The sequence below is a fragment of the Contarinia nasturtii genome, unplaced genomic scaffold (genome assembly GCF_009176525.2).
Source record: "Contarinia nasturtii isolate CC-2019 unplaced genomic scaffold, AAFC_CNas_1.1 Cnas_scaffold_1240, whole genome shotgun sequence".
NCBI classification, from domain to species: domain Eukaryota; kingdom Metazoa; phylum Arthropoda; class Insecta; order Diptera; family Cecidomyiidae; genus Contarinia; species Contarinia nasturtii.
Window position 1 is genome coordinate 1,316,424 of NW_022198581.1, and position 22,254 is coordinate 1,338,677.

Genomic DNA, 22,254 nt, shown 5'->3' on the forward strand with positions numbered 1-22,254 from the left:
ACACACTTTCCATTTAAAAACTATATAAAGTGTCAAACATGTATGTAATAATAAATGACTTACAGATATTCTTAACAAAACTGATTTAACCGATGTCCATCGATCTTTTCGTCTATCGATAATTAAATTAAATCCTAAATCAGCTTCTTGCAGCCTATACAATTAGAAATCATATAACTCACGTTTAATCTCTTGCAAATGTGTTACGAATTTATACGAATTACTTACGTTGGTACTGATGTCAAATACGAGATCAATTTTTCATAGTCATGTTCATTGAGTAAATGAAAATTATTATGATCGGGAAATGTAATAATGGGACAACCTTCACGTGATCGTCCGCCCGTTATGATGGCGTACTGAGGATGCAATAGGTCAGCAACATCGCCGATACTAAGCGCCTCTTCGGCGATACTGACATTTGATGAGTTCGATATTTGTTGAAACATTGCATTACTACAACCGCCAGTCAACGATGTTATGCTACCAGCTGAATTAAGGCGTACATTATGTGACGATGCAACGGCACTAATAGCACTTTGACCTAAACATTTCGTGAGAAAAAACACGATTTTTTGATGAAAAACTAGGATAGTTACTTTTTAAATTTGAATAAAGGAAGTATGGTACTCAAAAGAAAACAATATTTTTTTTATCAAAAATAGACAAAAATCCATGTCCGTACCCATATATCCGTTTGCATTTACGGTATGCGCCGTACCATTTGCACTTTGAAATGAAGCTGAACTTGAACTTGTTCCCAATAAAATCATTTGATTATTGGAGGCGTTCGTAATATTATTGGTATTTTCGCCGTTATTTGTGTCTACGTTATGGAATACTGTTTGTACAGATGTTGTGCTCGATATCGATGATTGATGTTGGAAAATATGCTGGTGAGAGTGATGCAAATTATTTGATCTCGACTTTGTCAGATTGAGCGGTAACAGAGCTATGTCATTTTCATCTGTGAAAGAAGAAAACGAAAACAAATCGTTAGAATTATTTATAAGATATGATTAAAAATAGGTGCTGTTGAACGAATCAAATAAAATTCTAATAAAATATTATTTAAATGTAACTGGTTTTTTGTTATAGCGCCAATACAACAACGTAGTTTGTTTTGGGGACTGACAGAGAGAATAATAACACATCGTGACACATATAATGTTTGTTCGTCGAGTGTCTCATCGGAATATGTGACCTAGAAAAATGCCAGCCTCACTTTTTATTTTCTATTACCATATTTATTTTTTGGTGTTGTTTCTTTTCGGAATTTTAAAATAGATTTCCTACACACTCCAACCAATTCATGAAGATGATTTATCGTAATGCGATAATTAAAGAGAATATTGCATTTGAATTTGGTAAATTAAACACCAAATTATGAGTCATATGTTTCTTTCACCGAAAATAATGGTTTAATACGACACTTTGGTATAAACAAAAAAGAAAGCGTGATTATTGTTTATATTCTTCTGTGCATGCTTTTCAAATTAATCTAATACACGCAGGTTCTTCAGAAGCTCATCGCAAAATCCCACGCACATCATGCATTCACACACACGCTCTAAACGGAAGTGTTAGATTCAAAAGCTTACAATTGACGAGAGAAATACAACTACACGGGCAGATAGAGATAAGTATCTAAGCGCGGTCTAAACAATGTCTTGTAACGGCCAAATAGAAATATAAGCTGAAAATAAAATCCATGAATAAATCAGAGAATCGAAGTAGTTTTTATCACGAAAGAAAGAAATTATTGTACAATGCAGCAAGACGGTTGATTTCAAATGATACCCAATTACGATCAAAATAAAAAAAGATACCAATTAGATTAGCCCATGCGAATCGATTTGTGTTCATTTCAACACCGAGAGAGAGAGAGAGAGAGAGAGAGAGAGAGAGAGAGAGAAAGAGTTTGAACCACAAACAAATCTATATACTAAAAATTGTTAGTTCTATTTGCGTAAACGTAATTGGCCACGAAAGGGTAATTTGGAGAAGGTTTTTCTTTCGTAAAATCGTCGAAAAAATACACAAGCAACAATAACGTGGCGGCCCAGTACGGTGCGATTTGAAAGGTATACCATATTCCATTTCATTAGATTTTTCAGAGACGAAATCGTGATCGCACCAATTGCGCCGACTGTTTTGTGAAAATAAAAAAAACACGAAGAATTACAAAAAAACAACAACTACAACTACAGCGAAAATAAAAAAACCATTTATCTGACATCATTTGAGACATTTTGATATGTCTCAGAAAAATTGAAATCGCATTGGGATGTATGCGAGAGAGAAAAATAACAGTCAATCAGTCACTCACGATATAAACTGGCCATTTTTTTCTAATTATTCATATTGAAAATATACTACACGAATTACATTATTCAATATCATAATATTTCACGCATTATTTCAATTAAGTTTCATTTTAATGGATTCAGTTTATACAATAACTGTCTTTTTGCATATTTTTTTTTCTCCGCTGAGCCAGCGAAGATTTATTTTGAATGATAGTGATCATTGAGTCGGTCTGGAAAGTAGATCGTCGGGATAAATTCAATTAAGTATGATATAGATTAATCGGCAATGAGTTTAATTGAAACGAATACAAAACGCAAGTCAATACAATGAAATTGTTTGTTTCAATATCAAAAATTGAACAATGTTGGGGTGCATGTGATTGTGCATAATGCATTTATATTTAAATCTGTGCCATTTTATGTGAAATCGTTCTTTTTTTTGCAAGCGATCGATTGCATTTTTTTAACCACCTATAGGTTGATCGATCGTGTCTTCTCGGTCTCAATGTATCGTGTAATGTAAAATCGCTTTTAATTTTCTATCATTAAATCATTATGCTAACAATTACCAGGTACCATTATTATTCGGTTTGTATGTCATTTGAATGGGGGAGCGTAATCGTTGTATTTTTTTACATGCTATTTTCTTCTCCAATTTTTCTCATAACATTCGTTCTGTGTTCACTAAAAAGAATTACGATGAATCATTTCGAGCATAGGATTTTCGATTCGATGTAATAATTTGAAAATGGAGTTTTTACCGAACGGTCATTGTTCATCGACTTCCAACCACAATACATTTAACAAATTTTTCTTTTAATTCAAGCAGTGAAAGGATGTTATTTGAACCGTTTGCTTAAGTGGCACACACACACAGCAATTCGAATTAATTGAGCTTCGGTGTTAGTGTCGTACAATAGAAATCCAGATGTATCCATATATGTAATGTATATACAATTAAATTAGAAAACAATTTTCAGATGTCTGTCCCTCTATCCCTCTCCCAGATCTCTCAATAGCACTCTTCCTCACTCTCAAAGTGTCTTTAACGTAATGCATTTGCTAAGCTTCAGTGGGTTACCAACTTGTTTTTTTTTTTTTTGCGTGTGGATGTTAGTTGTTGGCCTCCCATACCATTGACTCGTCGGTATGTATCAAAATAATTATATTTAAGAGAGCATCAATTCACAACGGAACATATTGGAATTACACATACTAAATCATCACCATGAACATTATACAGAGTCCATCATCGCTTTGCTAACTCTCAAGCAACAAAACTCAATTAAAAGATATGACATTATCATAAACCAAACAAAACGCCACATTTTTTTTTCGCTTATGCAAGCTAGATTATATTATCCATTTTCAACACAAAAGCGGCAATAGCTTCACAAGAATGCAAAGGCCATTTTTGGCTAATTGCATTCGAATGACGTGATTTCTAATCAGCAAAAGCAAATATTTATAAATAAGATTGAAAGAAAAACAACAACAGTGGAATGTTATTTTTCTATTAATTCGAAGAATCAAAAATCGTATCATTACATAAAGTTATGAAATTGATCATTTTATTTGGCATTAAAAATATTGTTTGAAACTTTATTAGTCAATAAAATATTCAATAAAGACGCGAAAAATACATTGTTTGGCATGAATAAGAAAATTAAATGGCATGAAGAAGAAGCATACAAAAAAACTATTTATTCAAACGACCAAAAAATATTAATGGCGTTCATTATTATGATATTAATAGCTCGTTACTTAAAAGTAATATTGATTGATTTCTTAACGAATGAAAGATTGAAAAGGAAACAGAATTACGATAGTGGACATTCGGTTAATATTTAATTGTTCGCAGTGTGTGTGAGTTTTTTTTTTTTTTTGATTTTGCACAACTAAATGATGTATGAGCTCATTGCACATTGAACATATTACGTACATGGTACCCCTATCGCGTGTTCAAAGGGCAAGCAAAAAAAAACAATGGAACCGATTACACATACTGGGTTCTATCTTTTCTTTCTCTTTCTCTCTCTCACACACATCTACTCATTCTACGCTAATTGTGAATGAGTTTAATCCATACACAATACACACGTGGCGTCCAATGTACTTTATCTCATGTTAAATTAACTCTTTGTTGCTTTTTTGCAAGCTTAATGAATGATTCAGTGAAAACATAGAAAAAAAACTACTTAAATTCAGGTTCGATTGTATTGATAATCGGTCACAGCAAATCTAATTACTCGCAAATTCATTGAAAATTAAGCAAAATTTGTAACGCTACAGATTTGAAGCGGGAAAATTCACAACAATGTATTTTTTAATTGTTTTAATTCCAAAACAAGCGAATCATTTGAAATGTACATGACACAGCACCTCTTGGTGTCAAAGTGAAACGCGCAAACTCATTGATGCTCAAATCAGACCATCCAACCAAACCAGTTCATCCGACACATTGGTATTGGCATTTTCAACTGTCCAACAAATTGATGGATTCCCGTTTTTGGAACATTTCATGTAGTACTAAAAAAAACGTAGTTCGTTGGAAACAAACTAAAAAAAAAATTCCGAGTGGAAAAAGGTGACTGAGTAACCAATGATTGTAAGTGAATATAGTTGATGAAATACATAAAATTTGCATTTTGTCGACTATTCCAAAATATGTTCAAAAGCATTAGATCTACAAGAAATAGAGTGAAAGAAAAAAATATATGATAGCATCAGGAATTCAGATAAAAAAAGCTTGATGAAAATGCCACAAATAATAAAATCGCTGAGAATTTTTATTGGTTGTTGAAAGAAGAATTGTAAATGTCATATTATTGTTTTTATCAAAGAAAATTTACAGATATTGTTGAAAACGCAGATTTTTTGCTCTAAATTCTTGCGTAAAATGATCATAACATGCACACACAAAACATCAGTACTAGAATTGTTTAAATGCTTTGGTAAAATGCGAATTTACCAACAGCTGTCAAAATAACTATTGGTATGATTGTTTAGTCTATTGTTAGATTGTCGTTCTTTGTGAATCTCAAAGAGAAAGTCAGTGCCGGCAGAAGGGGAGCTGGAAAGTTTTCACCGATCAGTTCAATTTTCCGATTGGCAATCGATGATCGCGACATACTTTTGGACAATGTCAACACGTCTTCGGTTGATATGAATGTATTGCGATCGAGAACATAGATTATATCGAGATCTATCTCTTTCCTCAGGCAGTTTGCGAATCAGGCACTTTTTAGGTCCATCATTCTCCTAATAGGAATTTCGATCCATTCGAAGAATATTCAGACATATGGCATATGGAGTGCAATTGTCAATGTTGAGCTGAAGGAATTGGTGTCGAAGAATAATGGATTGGAAATGGCTGGCTTGGATGCTGTTGAAAAGCATGAAAACAAGATGCTTTTATATTGCTTGAGATAAACAGATCTACACTCTTCTCTTGCCATCGCTCTTAAATTTTAGCAATGACGAACCCGATTGAAATGTGCCAACAACAAATTCGTTTTCAAAAAAATGCTTCATGCTTCATTGAGGTTATCAATACAATGTATAATACGTTTTACATACGTCATAAGCTGTTGCTTGCATTTGGTGTATTTTCAAAAGGCAGTTAACACGATATAATTTTATCAACTCACAATAAATAGAGCGAACTGATTTTTTTCATTCAATCAATCACGAGTCAATTTTGCATAAAAATGTGTGAAAATTGTCACTTGGAATTCAGATAGTTAAAATAGCTGCGGGTGTGTTTTTACGATGTAATTGATTCGTTGTTACACATTTTTCACTCGAATTTTCGTCGTAACTCACAAAAAATCACTTGATCGAGCAATAAATGCTTACATTTCAAAAATTGGATCGTATTGCAAACTATTTCTTCGAATTCAATTCTTCAATAGACGAATAGGGGCGTTACACTAGAATTTATGTCGACAATTTCAAATGGTATTTATTGTAAATGTTGCACTATTTCACTGTACTGTATCGATGGCGACTTGTTTACATTTCAAGCGGTAAAATTAAATGCAACTGCACTGATTCCGAATACACACTTCCACTCACTTCATTTGCATTCGAAACTAAACATCACTCCTTATCACACATTTACTTTTACTTTGTGGACACAATACTGAATGTTTTCTTCTCATTTTTTTTTTCTTTATTTCAAATCTTGATGCATTTTTTTGTTTCTTAGTGTCAACGAAGTGTTATTTACTGTTTTTTTTTTCTCTTTCGTTTTAGTTTAATTTAATAAAATGGCATCTGATTCAGAGCAAATGAAAATAAAATAAAAACTAAGTGTGTAACTTCATGCAAACGTGAATTATGCGCTCTGATTTGAATGTGAAAGACCTATCAGATAACAATGTAAACAATACATTGTATATGTGCATAACGATAAAAAAAATGTGATGTGATGGGAATACGACGAACGAAACGGCCAAAACAATAGATTCGTGATGAAATGACAAACTCAACTGATATGCATACACACACACACAGAGAGAGAGAGAGAGAGAGAGAGAGAGAGAGAGAACGAGAGAGTACATACTAAAAACAGCGGCAGTATCAGCAGTGATGGCAGCAGCCGCAACTCACAAAAATCCGTACGCCAGTCATATCAATAACATAACAAACAAAATAAAATACTGAGTATGACACTTGATATATAAAAATGGGAGCTAACATAGGCGTAATCGTGGTACTCGATATCTATAGTATAGACTCCGTTGATTATTTGATATTTTTCATTTCATAAGTAAAATTTCATTCTTAAATCTATAGCCCACTTGCAAGCCTTCACATATAATCTCACTTCTTGGAATTGTTGTTTTTCGTGTCTCTATTTTCAATCTTCTAAATTTATTACTTTTGCGCAAAATGTGAAATGAATTTTGATGGTGATTTTTTGTGTCGTTTCGGACAAAAAAAAAAGAGTATGAAATGCAACTCGAAACAAAAATAGTCGATACGAGACTACGGCGACACAGCACGATTTTGAATTAAAATACACAAACACCAAATGTTGTGCCGAACACGTATCTAAACATACTAAACAAATTGAATTGAAAAAAGTGGAAAAATAGCCGATCAACTAAACCGCGCGCGCACATACAAGTTTAAAGGTATTCACGAAAATGAATGGCGGGCGAAATGGCAACACACACACACACACATCGTTGTATCTTTTGCGATGTGTTGAATTTTTTTTTTTGAATGTCTATGTCTGTTTTGTTTTTTTTTTTGTAGTTCATCAAAGTCGCATGCGTATGATCGTCATGTATATCATCTGTACTGAGACTGGAGTTGTGTTTTGCAGCAGCAAGTGTATTGCCAAAATGCAAAGCACGAACAAATAGTTTGAAACAAAAACTATTCCATGGTTACGTTACTTTTATTATTGTATTTAATTAGATGTCCGATTAAACGGGCCACATATCGAATCTATTCTGTTCTCAGTTTCGCAATGTGTTTTCTTTCTTTGCTTTTAATTTTGAATATTCGTTTTATTACTTTTGCTATAGATTGTCTAAAATTGTTCTAGACTTCACACACTATTATGTCAGAATAACAACCGAAAAATGAAGAGACGATGTGTGAATTAAAACATCGTATCGTGTGTACGTTGAGCAGATTGAAATGTGCACACAACTAAAATGAAGTGTGGAACCCATCACTTGTTATGGTATATTACGAATTCAACCATGTGTGTTCCGATTCAAGAATCACATACAACGAACGCAAAGTAGAGAGAGAGAGAGAAAAAAGTAAAATTATTAGACAACACATCGCGCTATACAGAGCGTAAGGAGAGTACAGACGATAATTTCATGCGTTTTTTTGTTGTTGCCTCTCATTGTGCTTATAGTCGTTATTAATTTTATGTGCTATGGTTTTTCACGATTGTTACTCGCGCTCTAGTCTTTCACATTTGTTCTTCTATCGGCCGTTTCATGTGTGCGTGTGTTGGTACGTGAAAAACGCCGATCCGTTCATCGACACAAGCCAACACGTACTTGCGTTAGCCAAAAGAAAATTATTACCAACAGAACAAATATTTCCAGACATGGTGATGAGAAGAAAAAACGATCTATATTAATGAAAGAAAATAAGCGAAGTAACACTGAGAACCCATGCAAAGAAATTCTCTCCGCGAGCTCAAATCACTGGCTCGACTATTTAAGATACCGATAGAAGACGTTTTTTTTCACTAAGTTTATGGCTTTATGGAAGATGTGAACTTCAAACATTCATTTAACAATTAAATATCTTGATGCCATACTTCTGTGCATGCAATATACCGCGTAGCGACATACAAACCAAAACGATAACGATAAACGCATTTCTCACATTTTCATCTCAATGAGAGAGAATTTCATAAAAACAACAAAGTCGGCACATTGTACTGATTCATATTTAGCCATTCTCTTGGCCATTTTTTTTAGCCATAATTCAATGGGCGTCAAAAGATTAGAATTTTGATAAATTTTCTAAATAAAGACCTTTACCTATAACATCGTTAAGACGTGAATGTTCTTATTTGCTTGTTTACAATTTTTTTCAAGGTATAGGCAGGAAGAGAAAGGGAGTGACTGAATTTAAATTGGATTGTTGGCGAAAAAGAGTCAATGGCGGTAAATTGCAGATAAGCGAGCGTGTTAGTTACGGTGAAAAAAAGAGAGTATACATTAGATGCTAATGACGATGGGAACAATATGCGAATTGGTTGAAGCCAATGTGATAAATATACGTGTGTGGATCTCTTACATAATAGACTCGATGTTTTGCAATGCACATGACGTTAAAATAACTGGATAATGCTAAAATAACTGGATTTTTCATAATACACACACAGAGCGAGAGAGACACTCATATAATCGCGTATTGTTATGTGCACTATTCTCTCGATTTGTTTCGTTAAGAATGGAAGAGAGTTCATAATTCAACACATTAAAATGCGTTTATCAACTGTATTCTAAACATTCGTCAAAGTTACAGATTCCGTTTGGTAGTTTGTTCACATTATTACCGTATGCCATTCAATTGTTTTCTTCTACATTGTTTATCAAATAAATGAGACCGCCACAACAATTCTCCGATCTAAATTATGACTGCTATGAAAAAAAAATTGGATCAAATCAATACTACTCATTAAGATTCATTTTCGATAAGCTTGCATTCTTTTCCACAACCACATTTGATCTTTCGTCGTTTCATTTATCTGTATCAAAATTACAATCAATCTTCAGTTCAAAATGTTTTATTTTATTCTTTTGTTCTAAAAACAATTCATCATACAATTTGAAAAAACAAAGAAAAAAAAACGTTTCTTTATATTGGTACTAAAACAATTTGTGATATATGTATTATTCATCCTCTGATTCAAGAAAATCGATATCTTGATATTCGTTGTTTTTGGTGTCACTATCATTACTATTTTCATTGGCAATAATTTCCAAGCAAATCTCTTCCACGTCAGATGCTGGTTCGGTGTCATATTCTTCGCTAATCGCATCGATTTTTTTATCTCGATTATTGTGCATCACAACATCGTTACTGGACGTTGAACGTTTCGATTTTAATTTTTGATGTTTTTTCTCACGTTTTATACCACGATTGGCATAATTATCGAACGGACGATTTACAACGAAACGAACATGTGGAAATTGTTTCTTTAAAAAATGTCGAAACGTTGAATAGCTCATAAGTTTACCATCGATTGAACAATTTTCACGAAATTTTTGATAGAGATTTATCCGTGGTTCATTCACAACAATGACACTTTTATTTAGATCATTTGTGTGCTGCATTAATTCGGATTTGACAAAATTTTCGGCAAATTTATATAAATCCAATGACAATGCGTTGTGAGGTTTTTTTCGAACATTACCATGAACACGAGGCACGACACCGTTAACCATGACATGACGTCGAATGCGTTTCAAATGATATTGGGTCACATTTTCGAGATAGATAAATGCATCAAGACACACTTTTTTCCCTTGAAATACGTACACAGCACGTTGCCGTATTCGTTCTTTATGCCGATTCGTTTCAGTTCGATTTGATAGGCATGCCATCGTAACACCCATAAGGTACCTTAAAGAGAGAAAATAAATGTTTCAAAAATGTCACACCACTTGATATACTTGATGTCACTGTTAAACAGTGCTTCTTACATGTCGTGCTCCTGTTTTGTCAATTCGGCAATATTCAAACGATGCCGATAAACACTTTCGGCTTGTAAATCTTTGAAACAAATTCCCTGGCATTCACATCCGACCGCTAATCGTTCAGCCACCTCACCAACTGAACTCTCTAGCAACGAGGGTGCTGCTTCTTTATCATCATTTTTATGTGAATCAGTCTTTTTCTGTGTAGTTTTTGGTTTCTTCGTTTTAACCAGTTTACGTGATTTTTTCACGGTTGTGGTGTTTAATTGATTTTTTTGATGATTTGAAACTTCAACGTTAACAAATTGCATTGGTTTATCATCCGAATCACTGAATTCCACATCAACAATTTCATCATCCTGATGCTTTAATACCTAAAATTGATATGTTTACACGATTAATTGTATTCGATTTTGAGCAATTATCAATGATTTACCACATTCAGTTGTGAGCCCAGTTTTCTTTTGATCACCGACACATTTTCCCAATGATCGGATGATGTATTACTGTTATTTTCCTCAAAATTTTCGATTTTTTCATTATCCTCTTTCTTTTCGATCCGTTCAACTGGTAATAATGAATGCAAAACTTCACTTGCTTCGCGTTCGGCATCTGGTATTGTCGATATCTATGATACAAATTCAGATGTGAAAATTGAATGCTTGTATTGTGTGTCTGTGTTTGTGGTTTTTTTTGCCATTGTTTACATTTTTCGTTGACAATGCACAATGTGATTGGTGTTGTTTTGCCATCGAACTTGATACTTATTGCATTGCAATAAGGTCGAATATCGATCGTCATACAATGTAAATATACAATGGATTTTCAACCAAATCGTCATTGCCAACAATGTTATTAAAATACCTCCATTTGAATGCCACAAAATCGTACAATAAATTTTAACTAGATAAATTCGTTCACATACACTTTATACACGTTTAAAATATAAAAATTTCATAAATTTCATTGAATTGAATGGTAAATTTTTCAAAAATACTCATAAAAATTGTCGATACAATAATGGCGATGCGTTCATTCTGTATTTTATAGCTGTCATCGTTTGCTGTCTGACTGAAAGTCGCTACGCAGTGCCATTGAGCACACGGTTTGGATTGTCGATTTACATTGGTGTAAGTGAAACGGTTATATGGTGACTTTGACATTTGTTCAGATAATGTACCCGCTCTCTTTTGTGTTGATATACTGCGATGCGGAGAAAGAGACAACCATATACACAGTATTACATTATACGTCTTACAAATACGGAGTTTGTGCAATGTCAGTAGCAGTATTTGTAGTAAATAAAGCAGCAGCGAACAACATTTATTCGTATCCAGTTTGAAACGAAGAGTTTCTTTGAATTCAGCGTGTCCATGCATTTGCAATGCAGTTGGAAAATGAGTGCATTTCTCGGTGCCATTGCTATTTATACCATTTAAAATACAAATTGCAAATGAAAACTAACATGTCAATGCCAGATTTTTCTATGCGAACCATCTTTTCACATGAGGCTCCGATCAATTTCTCAAGCCATATATAATTTATCCATTTAGCAAATATGAGTGTATGTGTATGTGCTCTTGTCATTCGAACACAAAGTTAAGAACGGAAAGAAGCAGCAAGTCGTCAGGCGGATTATATAATAGCTGATTTCCAACTTTAATGTTCAATACTTCGATGCACGTATTTCATAGACACATACATGCACATATTATATATAGATATGGCTTGGATTATCTTTTAGACTTATCTCTTCTTTGGATTATCGTAACGTTCGTGTATCTGGGCAATCATCCTTCGTTTCCTGGTACGTCATATGTGGTGATCCATGGGCAATTTTTATTCGTCAGAATTTTGTTTGCTTTCTTCCTAACTGGATTTTTCAGAATTATGTTCAATTCCGCCAAAATAACAAATGAAATGGTGTCAAATGTTATCATCCCGAAACATCATTGTTCTCATTTACCGCGACTTTTCTTTCAGGTCAGCATTTGCTTATTGACATAGATCTCGATATGTTTATATTACAGTATTGTTTGCATCATTCTAGCAAGATCATCATTTTCACACGTTTTGAAACATCCAGAATCTGGTGAAATATGACGGCTTCACTCGGCTACATGTTAAACATATTCATAAAACTTTTATTCGCATTTCTTTCGATTCTTTCATCTTATCATTCGCGATGATGCTCTGTTACATCAACCATTCTTTGGTTCTTGTCATCTTCAGCTTTATAGTTTTCACCGAGAAACAAACGAAAAGAGTCAAAACAAGGAATTCCAATGTGACGCAAAAAGAGAACCGTTTTTTTCCATCGACAAACTGCGTGCTCACATCTTATGCATGTAATATATGGAAAATGCGATGTTGACAATCAACTACAAACAGTTTTTTTTGTGGAACGAGATTTCAGGAAATTTATCCGAGCTCAAAATCACTTTGAACCCATAATAATATTTGAAACAATTTTATGCAAGCTAAATCGATGTAATTTTAGTTCTGAATGTTGAACGAATTTGTTCACAGCTAAAACGATAATAAATTCAATTCCGCATGAATAGATTTTGCAAACACGTGCTTTAGGGTGTTTTCAATGCGATTTCACCGTTCAAAATATGATGACAGCGCTTTTACAAACATTCAAAATTTACCAACGAATTTTTTCGTATTTTATCTTGTCTCGGTGTCGATGGATGGGCTATATTTGTACAAAACACATTCAACACGAAATGTATGTTTCCGTATTTTTAGTGAGTCTTGTGCACTTTTCGTTTCTCTCAAAACGATATTTCATCACGCACGCAGAACAACAACAACAAAAATTGCATTTGTTTTTCATTTGAGTTGTCACAGCGACATTAAAGGATTGGTCGTGTGTGTACAATTGCACATATGGTCTCAAAAATGGTACATTCGATACTTTCTATGTTTCGCAATACATGCCGTTGTTGCATGTCATTTGAGAGCCCATAGAAGAGCGATTTTCCTTTTGAATAATCAACGAAAAGAAATTAGAAGCAAGGAAAACATTGACACGATATATTTTGAAATCAGTTTTCAAGCTCTGTCGAAGTTTGCATAAAATCGAAATACTATTTGCTGATTAGTGCACTTTTTGGTTGCATAAAACATAATCTTTTTGCATATTTTTTTTGTTCGTATGAAAGTCAACGTTGTTTGTAGTGAACTTCATCGCTTCGATTTTTCCATATTTTATGTCAGACAGACAGACAGACTTTCAGTTCATTATCATATTTCACTTACTTTCGCTTGAAATAATCACTTCAAACGCAACGAATGCTCTTATGTTTGATGGTTTTTGCTTTTTTTATTCTTCTTCATTCTTTACAAAGTTGAAATAATTGCCAATGAATAATGAACACAAACCAAGTGCGACATGTCGCTTTCAGAACTATTTGGTGCCAGCAAGATTTTCAAATGGGATTTTCGTTTATGTTTTAACCAATATAAAATTACTAAAATGTAAAATGAATAATGGAGAAAATTCTAATATATAAATAAACAAAACTGAAAAAAAAACATGAAACGATAAAATAAAGAAAAAATGAAACACAATATCAAGTTTTACGTTGCGGAAAACCACGTTCTTCAGTTTGCAAATATGCTTTCCGCCATTGCATATCCAAGCGAAAAATACAAGTAATTTCCTTCATTGTCGACTGCGTGTGCGGTGTGCGGTGTATGTGTGTGTGTGTGTGAGTCTACTTTTTTGTGTTTTATAATTCCATTGATCCAGTGCTTTAAAAATGAAAACAAACGGCACTCACAAATTATCAGTTGTAGAACGACTTAAATAGTAAATAATCATAATTCAGCTGCATTCGTATTTGCTATGCAATGTGAAAATGCAATTGCATTTAAATGCAATTCTTTCGAAGACGACGAAATGATGAAAAAAACCCTACATACATTCAAACGAAACAAAAAGCCGAACAAAATGTGAAGGAGAGTGAATAGAAGATGTGTCTCAGTAACCACAGCGAAAAAAAAAGTGGTGAAAAAAGATGGTATTTATTCATCGTCTCATGACTTGAACTAGCTAATTTACACGGTGGCCACAATAACAGGTTTCATGATCATCAAGAACAATGATGATGTTGCTAATATTATAATACAATGTGAGCAAGCAGCACACAAAACAGATATAGAATTTATGAAATGCAAATCAATACAAACAAAAGTATAATAACCGTTTTTTTACTTAATGGAATTGCCGCCGGATTCGTAGATAAATTGCCAAAGCATGATGTTAAAGCCGAAGAAATAAGCGAAGAAAAACTGCGACCGTCTCATGAAATTGCAATAAAAACACACACACACACACATCGGTTATTATGCAATTTGGCTGAATGCATTCCGACGCCGCTGTTGTCGTCGACGACTTTGTGTCTGTGTTTCTTGCGAAAGACAGGATACTTCCAATGTGCCCGTTTTCATTGATTATTTTTTTTTATCACTCGGCGTGTTTCTTGCGTTTTCAAAGTTTCAATGTCTATGTCATGAGACGAAGTATGCAATCAAAATAATGATTCCAAAAAGATGATTTGCCGTATTCAAACAAACAACTTTCGTGACCATCATAAAAACTTTACTGGTCAATTTCGAATGTCGTATTTTTTTCTGTTGTTCTTTTCATTTCCAAACACCGGAAACTTGGAGGAAATATCGATTCAGACAGTGCAACGATGCACATCAACAATATCGATATATTTCTTGCCACATCTTCAAACACACACACACACACACACACACAGAGAGAGAGAGAGAGAGAGAGAGAGAGAGAGAGAGAGAGAGAACTACTGCATTTGTTAAATAGATTTCACATGCAGGCAAATCTTTCATCAATTGTTGCATTTCCAATTGTCATACAATACGGATGCGGTAATGTATTTTTTCGTGTTAGAACATTTGTATATTGATACATGTATCTGTGTGTGGTTAAAGCATAGAGTCAAAACATAATATTAGAAATCACATTACATGAGAAAGTCAAGAATCATCTTGAAAATTGAGATAAATGCTGAAGCGATGAACGAAAACTAATTTTAAATTCTATCTCTATTTGGTTACGTGCTGAGATTTTTTTTTTCTTCTCCCCGATAATATTCAATGATGCGCGTAGCAATTTGACGAGAGGTTTAAAGTCCCATTAAAAATCAACATGAAACGCATCTTCGCTTTGTATTCTTAAATCAAAGCAATTGTAGACGGTTTTAGGCTCTTTAGTACACTCTGCATCAAAGTGTAAAAAATCATTATGGCAAATGGAAAGATACATTTTCTATTGAATTTTTTATGTATGTAGATTGTATAGTGTGTGTGTGTGTGTGTGTGTCTGAGAGAGAGGTGAAAATGGAATTTCTTTCGATGAAGCGTGCTCAGATTCAAATTGAATTGATGCTATTGACAATGAAAGTATGTAAGTTTTTTTTCTTTTGAAATAAAATTTGATGCATTCAAATGACCAGTTACATAAAAAAAGAACAGCATTACCGATTCTGAACTTACTTCAATAACTAAACGTGATTGAACCACGCAATAAACGAAGTCAATGACTTTTAAATGCCAAGTAGCGTTCAAGAATAAAAAACAAAGCATTATAATAACAATGGTCTCCCGAAAAATCAAATGATTTATACAGAAATGGTTTCCTCTATAAAAAAAAATGATTCTTCTTTAATATATGCACAGTTCATTTGAATGAAATGCAGCATATTAATCGCGCAATCGTTAGTCACACGGAAAGAAAAAGAAAAACGGCAAAAAATGAAGAAAGAGACATTCGTATATGACATATAATACATAAAAATTTATTGAATTTCCAATTTCTTGAATGCAATGATGGGTAAATGAGAGTGACAGAGAGCATTTTCATGCTTAATGCTGTTAACCAATTGACTACCGTTTGTAAAGACGAGCGCAAAAAAAAAAGAAAATAGAAATACCTATATTAGTGGCATTCTCTGTTGATATCGTCAAATAAATTATAATGCGACAACAATAAAGTTCATTAAATCAAAGTTTCTTAACTCTTACCATAAACTTTATAACATTGTGGCGGTTTTCGTGAAGGAAACTGCTGTGCATTCGGAAATTCGATAGATAATTTAGTTATGTGAATCAATTGACATTTTAGGACACATTTACAGACTACCTAGCAGCATACAAATAAAGTTTTGCAAAACAAACTTTTTCACACAACGAATGAATGCTTACTCAAATCAAATACGAAGTTAATAAAGCGAATATCTTTAATGTTCTCATCCGACAATTGAAGCCAATCGACAAACGTGAAAGAGAAAACAACAATAACTATATAAAACGTTGAAAACAATATGAAGAAGAAGAGCTACGTCAGACACATGAAAATTAGAAACGCTTCGATTGAAATTCACATAATTTATTCAGCGAAGAAAAAAAAAAACAACGAAGAAAATCAACGAACTAAACGAAGAAGAAAAAAAAAGACCATCAGAATAAGACCAAAAGTATACATGTTCTTTCGGTATGCCGCGTTAAACCATCAAATCATTTTCATAGCGTTATACAAATCGTTGTGCGCAAAGAGTCGAGCAGTTTTCTGTGTACGATAGTTACCAACTATAAATAGTAAATGGGAAAAAAATTGTAGTATTTTACAACTACTACGCACTATGGGATACGTCCAAAAACGACAACGATAAAGAAAAATACGCATTAGTTATACCCGAAAAACCGAATAAATTTTAACAAAAGTTCATTGAAAATGTGCTTAACCAAGTAATTAATGACGAGTGAATAAAGTGAATTCTATTTTCGGTTCGGTTCGGTGCACAAACAATTTATGGACGGTTTTTTTTCTCTATTTTCTTCGAGATTTTTCATATTTGCGTGCTGTTTTACTGGCCTATGAAGTGACTAGTGTGTGCATCGATTGCATTTGCAAAAGGTACTTTGTCAAACGGAAAACATTCCCGGATTCTAAATTGAAAATGAGATTTGTATTTATTTTACATAAATTGTTGGCATGAAACGACTCCATCCAACCATTCCAACACGATACATTTTAAAATTTCAATCTCGGATTGCATGTTAATTTTCGAATATTTTAAAATTGATGAAACAGCCCGCAACCAAATCATTTTTCACGCCATAGTGATAAAAATGTCAGATGGCTTAACCATCGTCAACAGCCATATCGTATAGCAGAGAGGAATGTTATTCAATGATGGGCGCGCTAAAAATGATAATGTGAAACTGCTTTCTCCAAAGAATTAAGATGCATTTAAATTTACATAAAATTTGATGGGAGTCCCTGACAGCTGTTTCAGTTTCATCACAATTCAGGGCAGATACTGCTTTTCTAATATAAGATTTTCTTTTTTTTTTAAGAACAAACATTAGCTTTCTTTAACAATTAGTTTGTTTAATATAATTTCAACGTCAAAAGGCCGTTGTGCCACATTCAGTCTCTAGTTTCTTTAGATAACGACAGTCATTTGATTATGCAATCATCGTATAATGAATGCAGTGATACATGTCATGATTTTAGAGGAAAAACTGAGTGCACTATGCTGGGCACAGCGTCAAAGCGAAGCACACTGTCGACCAAACGGCATGCAGGCACAGTTAAATAGAAAGACACACGCGTGGTTGTATCAAAGTCAATTGCGTGCCGTGTGAACACGAATAACAAAACTTTGTCGGTGAGATAGATAAATTATTGATTAAGCTAAAATAGACCGCTAGTAATTTTGGATTGATTGGATTAGCAGAATCTGTACATCGACCATGGCAGTTGTCTATCAATTTTCCAGCAGGAAATAATGTGTGGGAAGCCAAATCAAATGTCAGAGTGTATTCATAAAAAATGTATATATGAACCGAAACACGGCAACATTGCCTATAACCTTGTACTTGAAACTCACGAAAAATCACAAGGCTTTATCGCAATTGTATTACGTGCACATTAACAATAAAATGAATACAAAAATTCGATGAACATGTTTTTATCAGTACATTCGTTTTGTCCTCGTGACGTTTTTTCTTCTGTGGAATGTCATGAGGAAAATGCCTGGGAAAATTATGAAATTTTGTGAAAGCAGATGACTCATTCGATGTGTGGCACATGGAATAACTGTATCTATACTAATATATTATTTCGTCATACATCCAATATGTTCCAAATGCAAGTTCGTTCGAAAAATAGATAAAATTCAACGGAAGAACAAATATTGAGTATCGATTGAATTGAACGTATCGATTATTGATAACCTACATCTCACATGCCACGAATTCAGTGTAATTGGTTGTGTGTATAAATTTGTTATTGTACCTGTTATTGAACCTAATTGTGATATATCGAAGCAACTACTTCGAGTTTTTGCTGTTTTTAACGGCGATGAATGATTGAATGATGCGGCAGTCATTGCTGGTGTTGTTGTGGTGGTGGTGGTGGCATAATTTGGCGATGATTCGGTGGTAATCCAATCGGTGTCCATTGCTTTTGATGCACTACGTTTAAAGTGCTCAAGAAAATTATCGATTTGCACTTCAATCGAACGTGGTGTATTGGCCATTGTTTTCGTTTCACTCACATTAACTTGTATATTGTTATTTGTTTACACAAATTTTTCACACAATTTTTATCCATTGATAATATATAATGTTGATTTTCTTTTAATTTTTTTCTTCGATTTCCTCATTTTCATTTATATGCATAATTCACCAATCGTTTCACTGTCATTGCATGAACACTTTTTCATTTTTAGATAAAACATTAGATAATCGTTACACAAAATCGTGTGATTTTCATTCATTTGTAGCTTTTCTCCATACATATGTATATAAGCTGGAAGCTTTTAACCAACTGATTTTCGCGCATCACCACGATTTTTGCAAATTTACCAATAGCACTAAGATAAAAATTCACTCAAATGATTCCATCAAAAATGTGATCGAAACAATTGGAGAACAATCGAAAAGTACAGAACGAACAAAACTAAAACATGAAATTATGTATAAGTTGTTTTCATCAAATGGAAAAACCAATGTAAATCGTATTCGTTGTAACAGCGTAACATTGATGACGACGCGAACACGAACATTTCCACTAGTGCACTGAGTTCATCATCGGTAGATTCTTGACACCGACCAAACCAACGTTGTATGCTTTGTAAGTACCTGCGCGCGTATTCTTCTCGCTTAGCATACGAATTCGGATTGCGTTTTTCACTCACATATATTCGAACGAACGAATCGCTTCGTCCAAACAACAGTGGCAGTAGCAGCAGCAGCAGCAGCTGGCAGTAGCAGAACAAATGAACATACACGATGATGGCAAAAGCTAGAGCGGTCGTCAACGGTTGAAAAACTAAATAAATATGTATGATTCGGTGTGTGGCAGGCAGCATTTGCCATACATTGCGACTCACATTATATTCAAATGGAAGAAAAAAAAAGAAAAATATTGGTTGTGAAGCGCGCGTGTTCTTTTTATTATCCATCGGCAATGCACATGGCACGGAACTACGCATTTCACGGTCGGAGTGAGACAGAAACAATGGGATGGAATCGCTTTCGGATTCATTGGATGCGCGCTCGAAACATTTTGACAGAAAGCAAACAAAGTGAAAGAGCTAGACAACGAAAATTCAAAAGAGAACGAAATAGAAATGTTGTGCGACCAAGAAAGTATTATGCGTACACTGTTCGACTGGCATCCGTCATGCATATATGTATTATGCAGAAGAGACAGAGATGTACGAGCAAATGATTTTCATTGAATTTGAAAACATAAAATTGAAAAGAGACGGCACGAAAACAATCACTGTATTGAGTGATACATCTGAATAATGCGCGCATTTTGACCAACGAAGAAATGTACAAAGAACTGCGTTTATTGTATTGCAGAAATGATGGAAGAAGAATGAATAGAGGGCCTGAATTGTGTAGGAAAAGAACCTTATTTAAACAAAAATTGATTGAGCGAACAATGCGCCCGCCTAATTCACTCGAAAATCATATCAATTCGAATGGATAATTGGCTGTTTTCTTATGTAAAACGGTTATTTTTAGGCAATTGCAACGGCAATTTCACACATGGTTCACAACCGTCAACACGATGTGTTGTTGACCGTACAACAACAACAAAAAATAGCCGAAAAAATGTATGTTCGTTATGCTATGCACGTGATCACACAACCGTTACCATACATATTTCAACCATTGAGCAGCTGATGGTATTGTATAGTGCAAATTACATTGAATGGCTTACAAAAATTCGTACATATAAATGAAACGACAAAGTGTGCAGAATAAAATTTAAATTTTTGTTTGTTTTGTTTTTTTCGCGAACATGCGCTCATCATCTCATCCGAAAATTCCTTTCGGTATATTCATTCATTCAATCGTGTGGGCTTTTTGGCTCATCTACAACAACAATCGATTTTCAAATAAGAAACAAATTTACGTTACAAACAGACAACTCTTTTTTTATAGCGAACGCGATCATCGATTATATCGTTCACGTTTTATTTTCGATGCGATGAATAAGACATTGTTTTTGATGCACTTGAGCTAGACAAAATTTATTCGGAATCAGAATCACAACATTCTCATCATCAAATGATCATCATTTTTTATGAGTCAAATGACACACACGTACTTTTGTAATGCGTACGTAGAACTAATTAACGAAATAATTAAGCATTTGTTACATTTTTGCGCATTTACAATAGATTTGTTTTGTATTTAATTCATTATTTCAACATCTCAAATGATGTAAATGTGTATCTTTTTTTTTTAATTTCATTCAGTTCAGAGTGCTTTTGCTATGGAACGACGTATGAATCAACCTTTTCAGTGTCAAATTTTCAAACATTATCAACGATGTCGGTAAATAAGACCTTCAATTCTATAGAAAAAATGTGTATACAAAACTCAATTACAATTTGATGTTTAATGTAAATTTTCCATTTTATTGAGTGCAAAATATTCACCACAGGCCTGAAAATTGTCGATGTCAACGTCGTTTTTGTAACAAAAAAAAAAACGTTATCAAGTTCAAAATAGAATTCGACTTTCGAATCAATGGTTTGGCGTTACACACCCATTTTGAATTGTGCACGACGGCAAAGCGATTGGCAAATGCAACAAACAGTCAAAAGTCATAAATCCACGATAATCCGGTATTGCAAATTGGTCGAGTGCATCGGAATTTTGTTCTTATGTTCAAATTCCAACTCCTGTTCTCAATATTGAGAGAAAGAGAAGAATTTTTTTTATTCAAATATATCGGTGTAGCCGTTATTTTGCGAGTGCCCATACTTAATATTCATGTTATGACAATGTATTAAACGATGAAAAATAAATGTTGGCATGAATACAATTTGAGTTCAGCGAGAAAAATATGTTGATTGCTGATGAACGCTAATATAATTGTTTTGTTTAAATTGTTGTGGGCAACAATGTATACAAACGCACTGATTAACGAACGATACGCATTTGTCATTTCGCACCATCGGGTCGTCTCTTTCGTTCGCCAAACTGTGAGCAAACACAGTACGTGGGCCCCAAACATTACAATCGTATGCGTGCGCACACATCTTTATGAACACCACATACAAATACCAGCATAATCAATGACATTGGACGGAGTGCTCGCAATACACACTGTGGAAAAGTGTCAAAAGATTATTGAACACATCTCAATACATCTTTGGGACGAAACAAAAATGGAATGGCATTAAATC

General features: G+C 33.8%; 2 protein-coding genes across 7 annotated transcripts in view; both read right to left on the reverse strand.

Annotated features, from left to right (window-relative positions):
- LOC116345285 (guanine nucleotide exchange factor DBS) overlaps positions 1-19,539 on the reverse strand; it is an 89,399-nt gene extending 69,860 nt beyond the window's left edge. The window contains exons 1-4 of one of the 6 annotated variants that reach the window (XM_031774520.1): positions 18,837-19,539; positions 686-967; positions 229-544; positions 64-154 (exon numbers count right to left, since the gene is read on the reverse strand). In XM_031774520.1, the coding sequence (XP_031630380.1) occupies positions 64-154; positions 229-544; positions 686-967; positions 18,837-19,080 (933 nt within the window). In that variant the 5' untranslated portion in view covers positions 19,081-19,539. The other 5 variants (XM_031774526.1, XM_031774521.1, XM_031774524.1 and 2 more) reach the window with 5 other exon arrangements.
- On the reverse strand, positions 9,634-11,545 carry LOC116345288. The gene is made up of 4 exons (XM_031774528.1): positions 11,363-11,545; positions 10,935-11,126; positions 10,505-10,872; positions 9,634-10,424 (listed from the first exon to the last, which is right to left on the reverse strand). Exons 1-4 carry the CDS (start codon positions 11,366-11,368, stop codon positions 9,692-9,694), a joined length of 1,299 nt encoding a protein of 432 aa, XP_031630388.1. The 5' UTR covers positions 11,369-11,545; the 3' UTR covers positions 9,634-9,691.
- Positions 19,540-22,254: the final 2,715 nt, after the last annotated feature.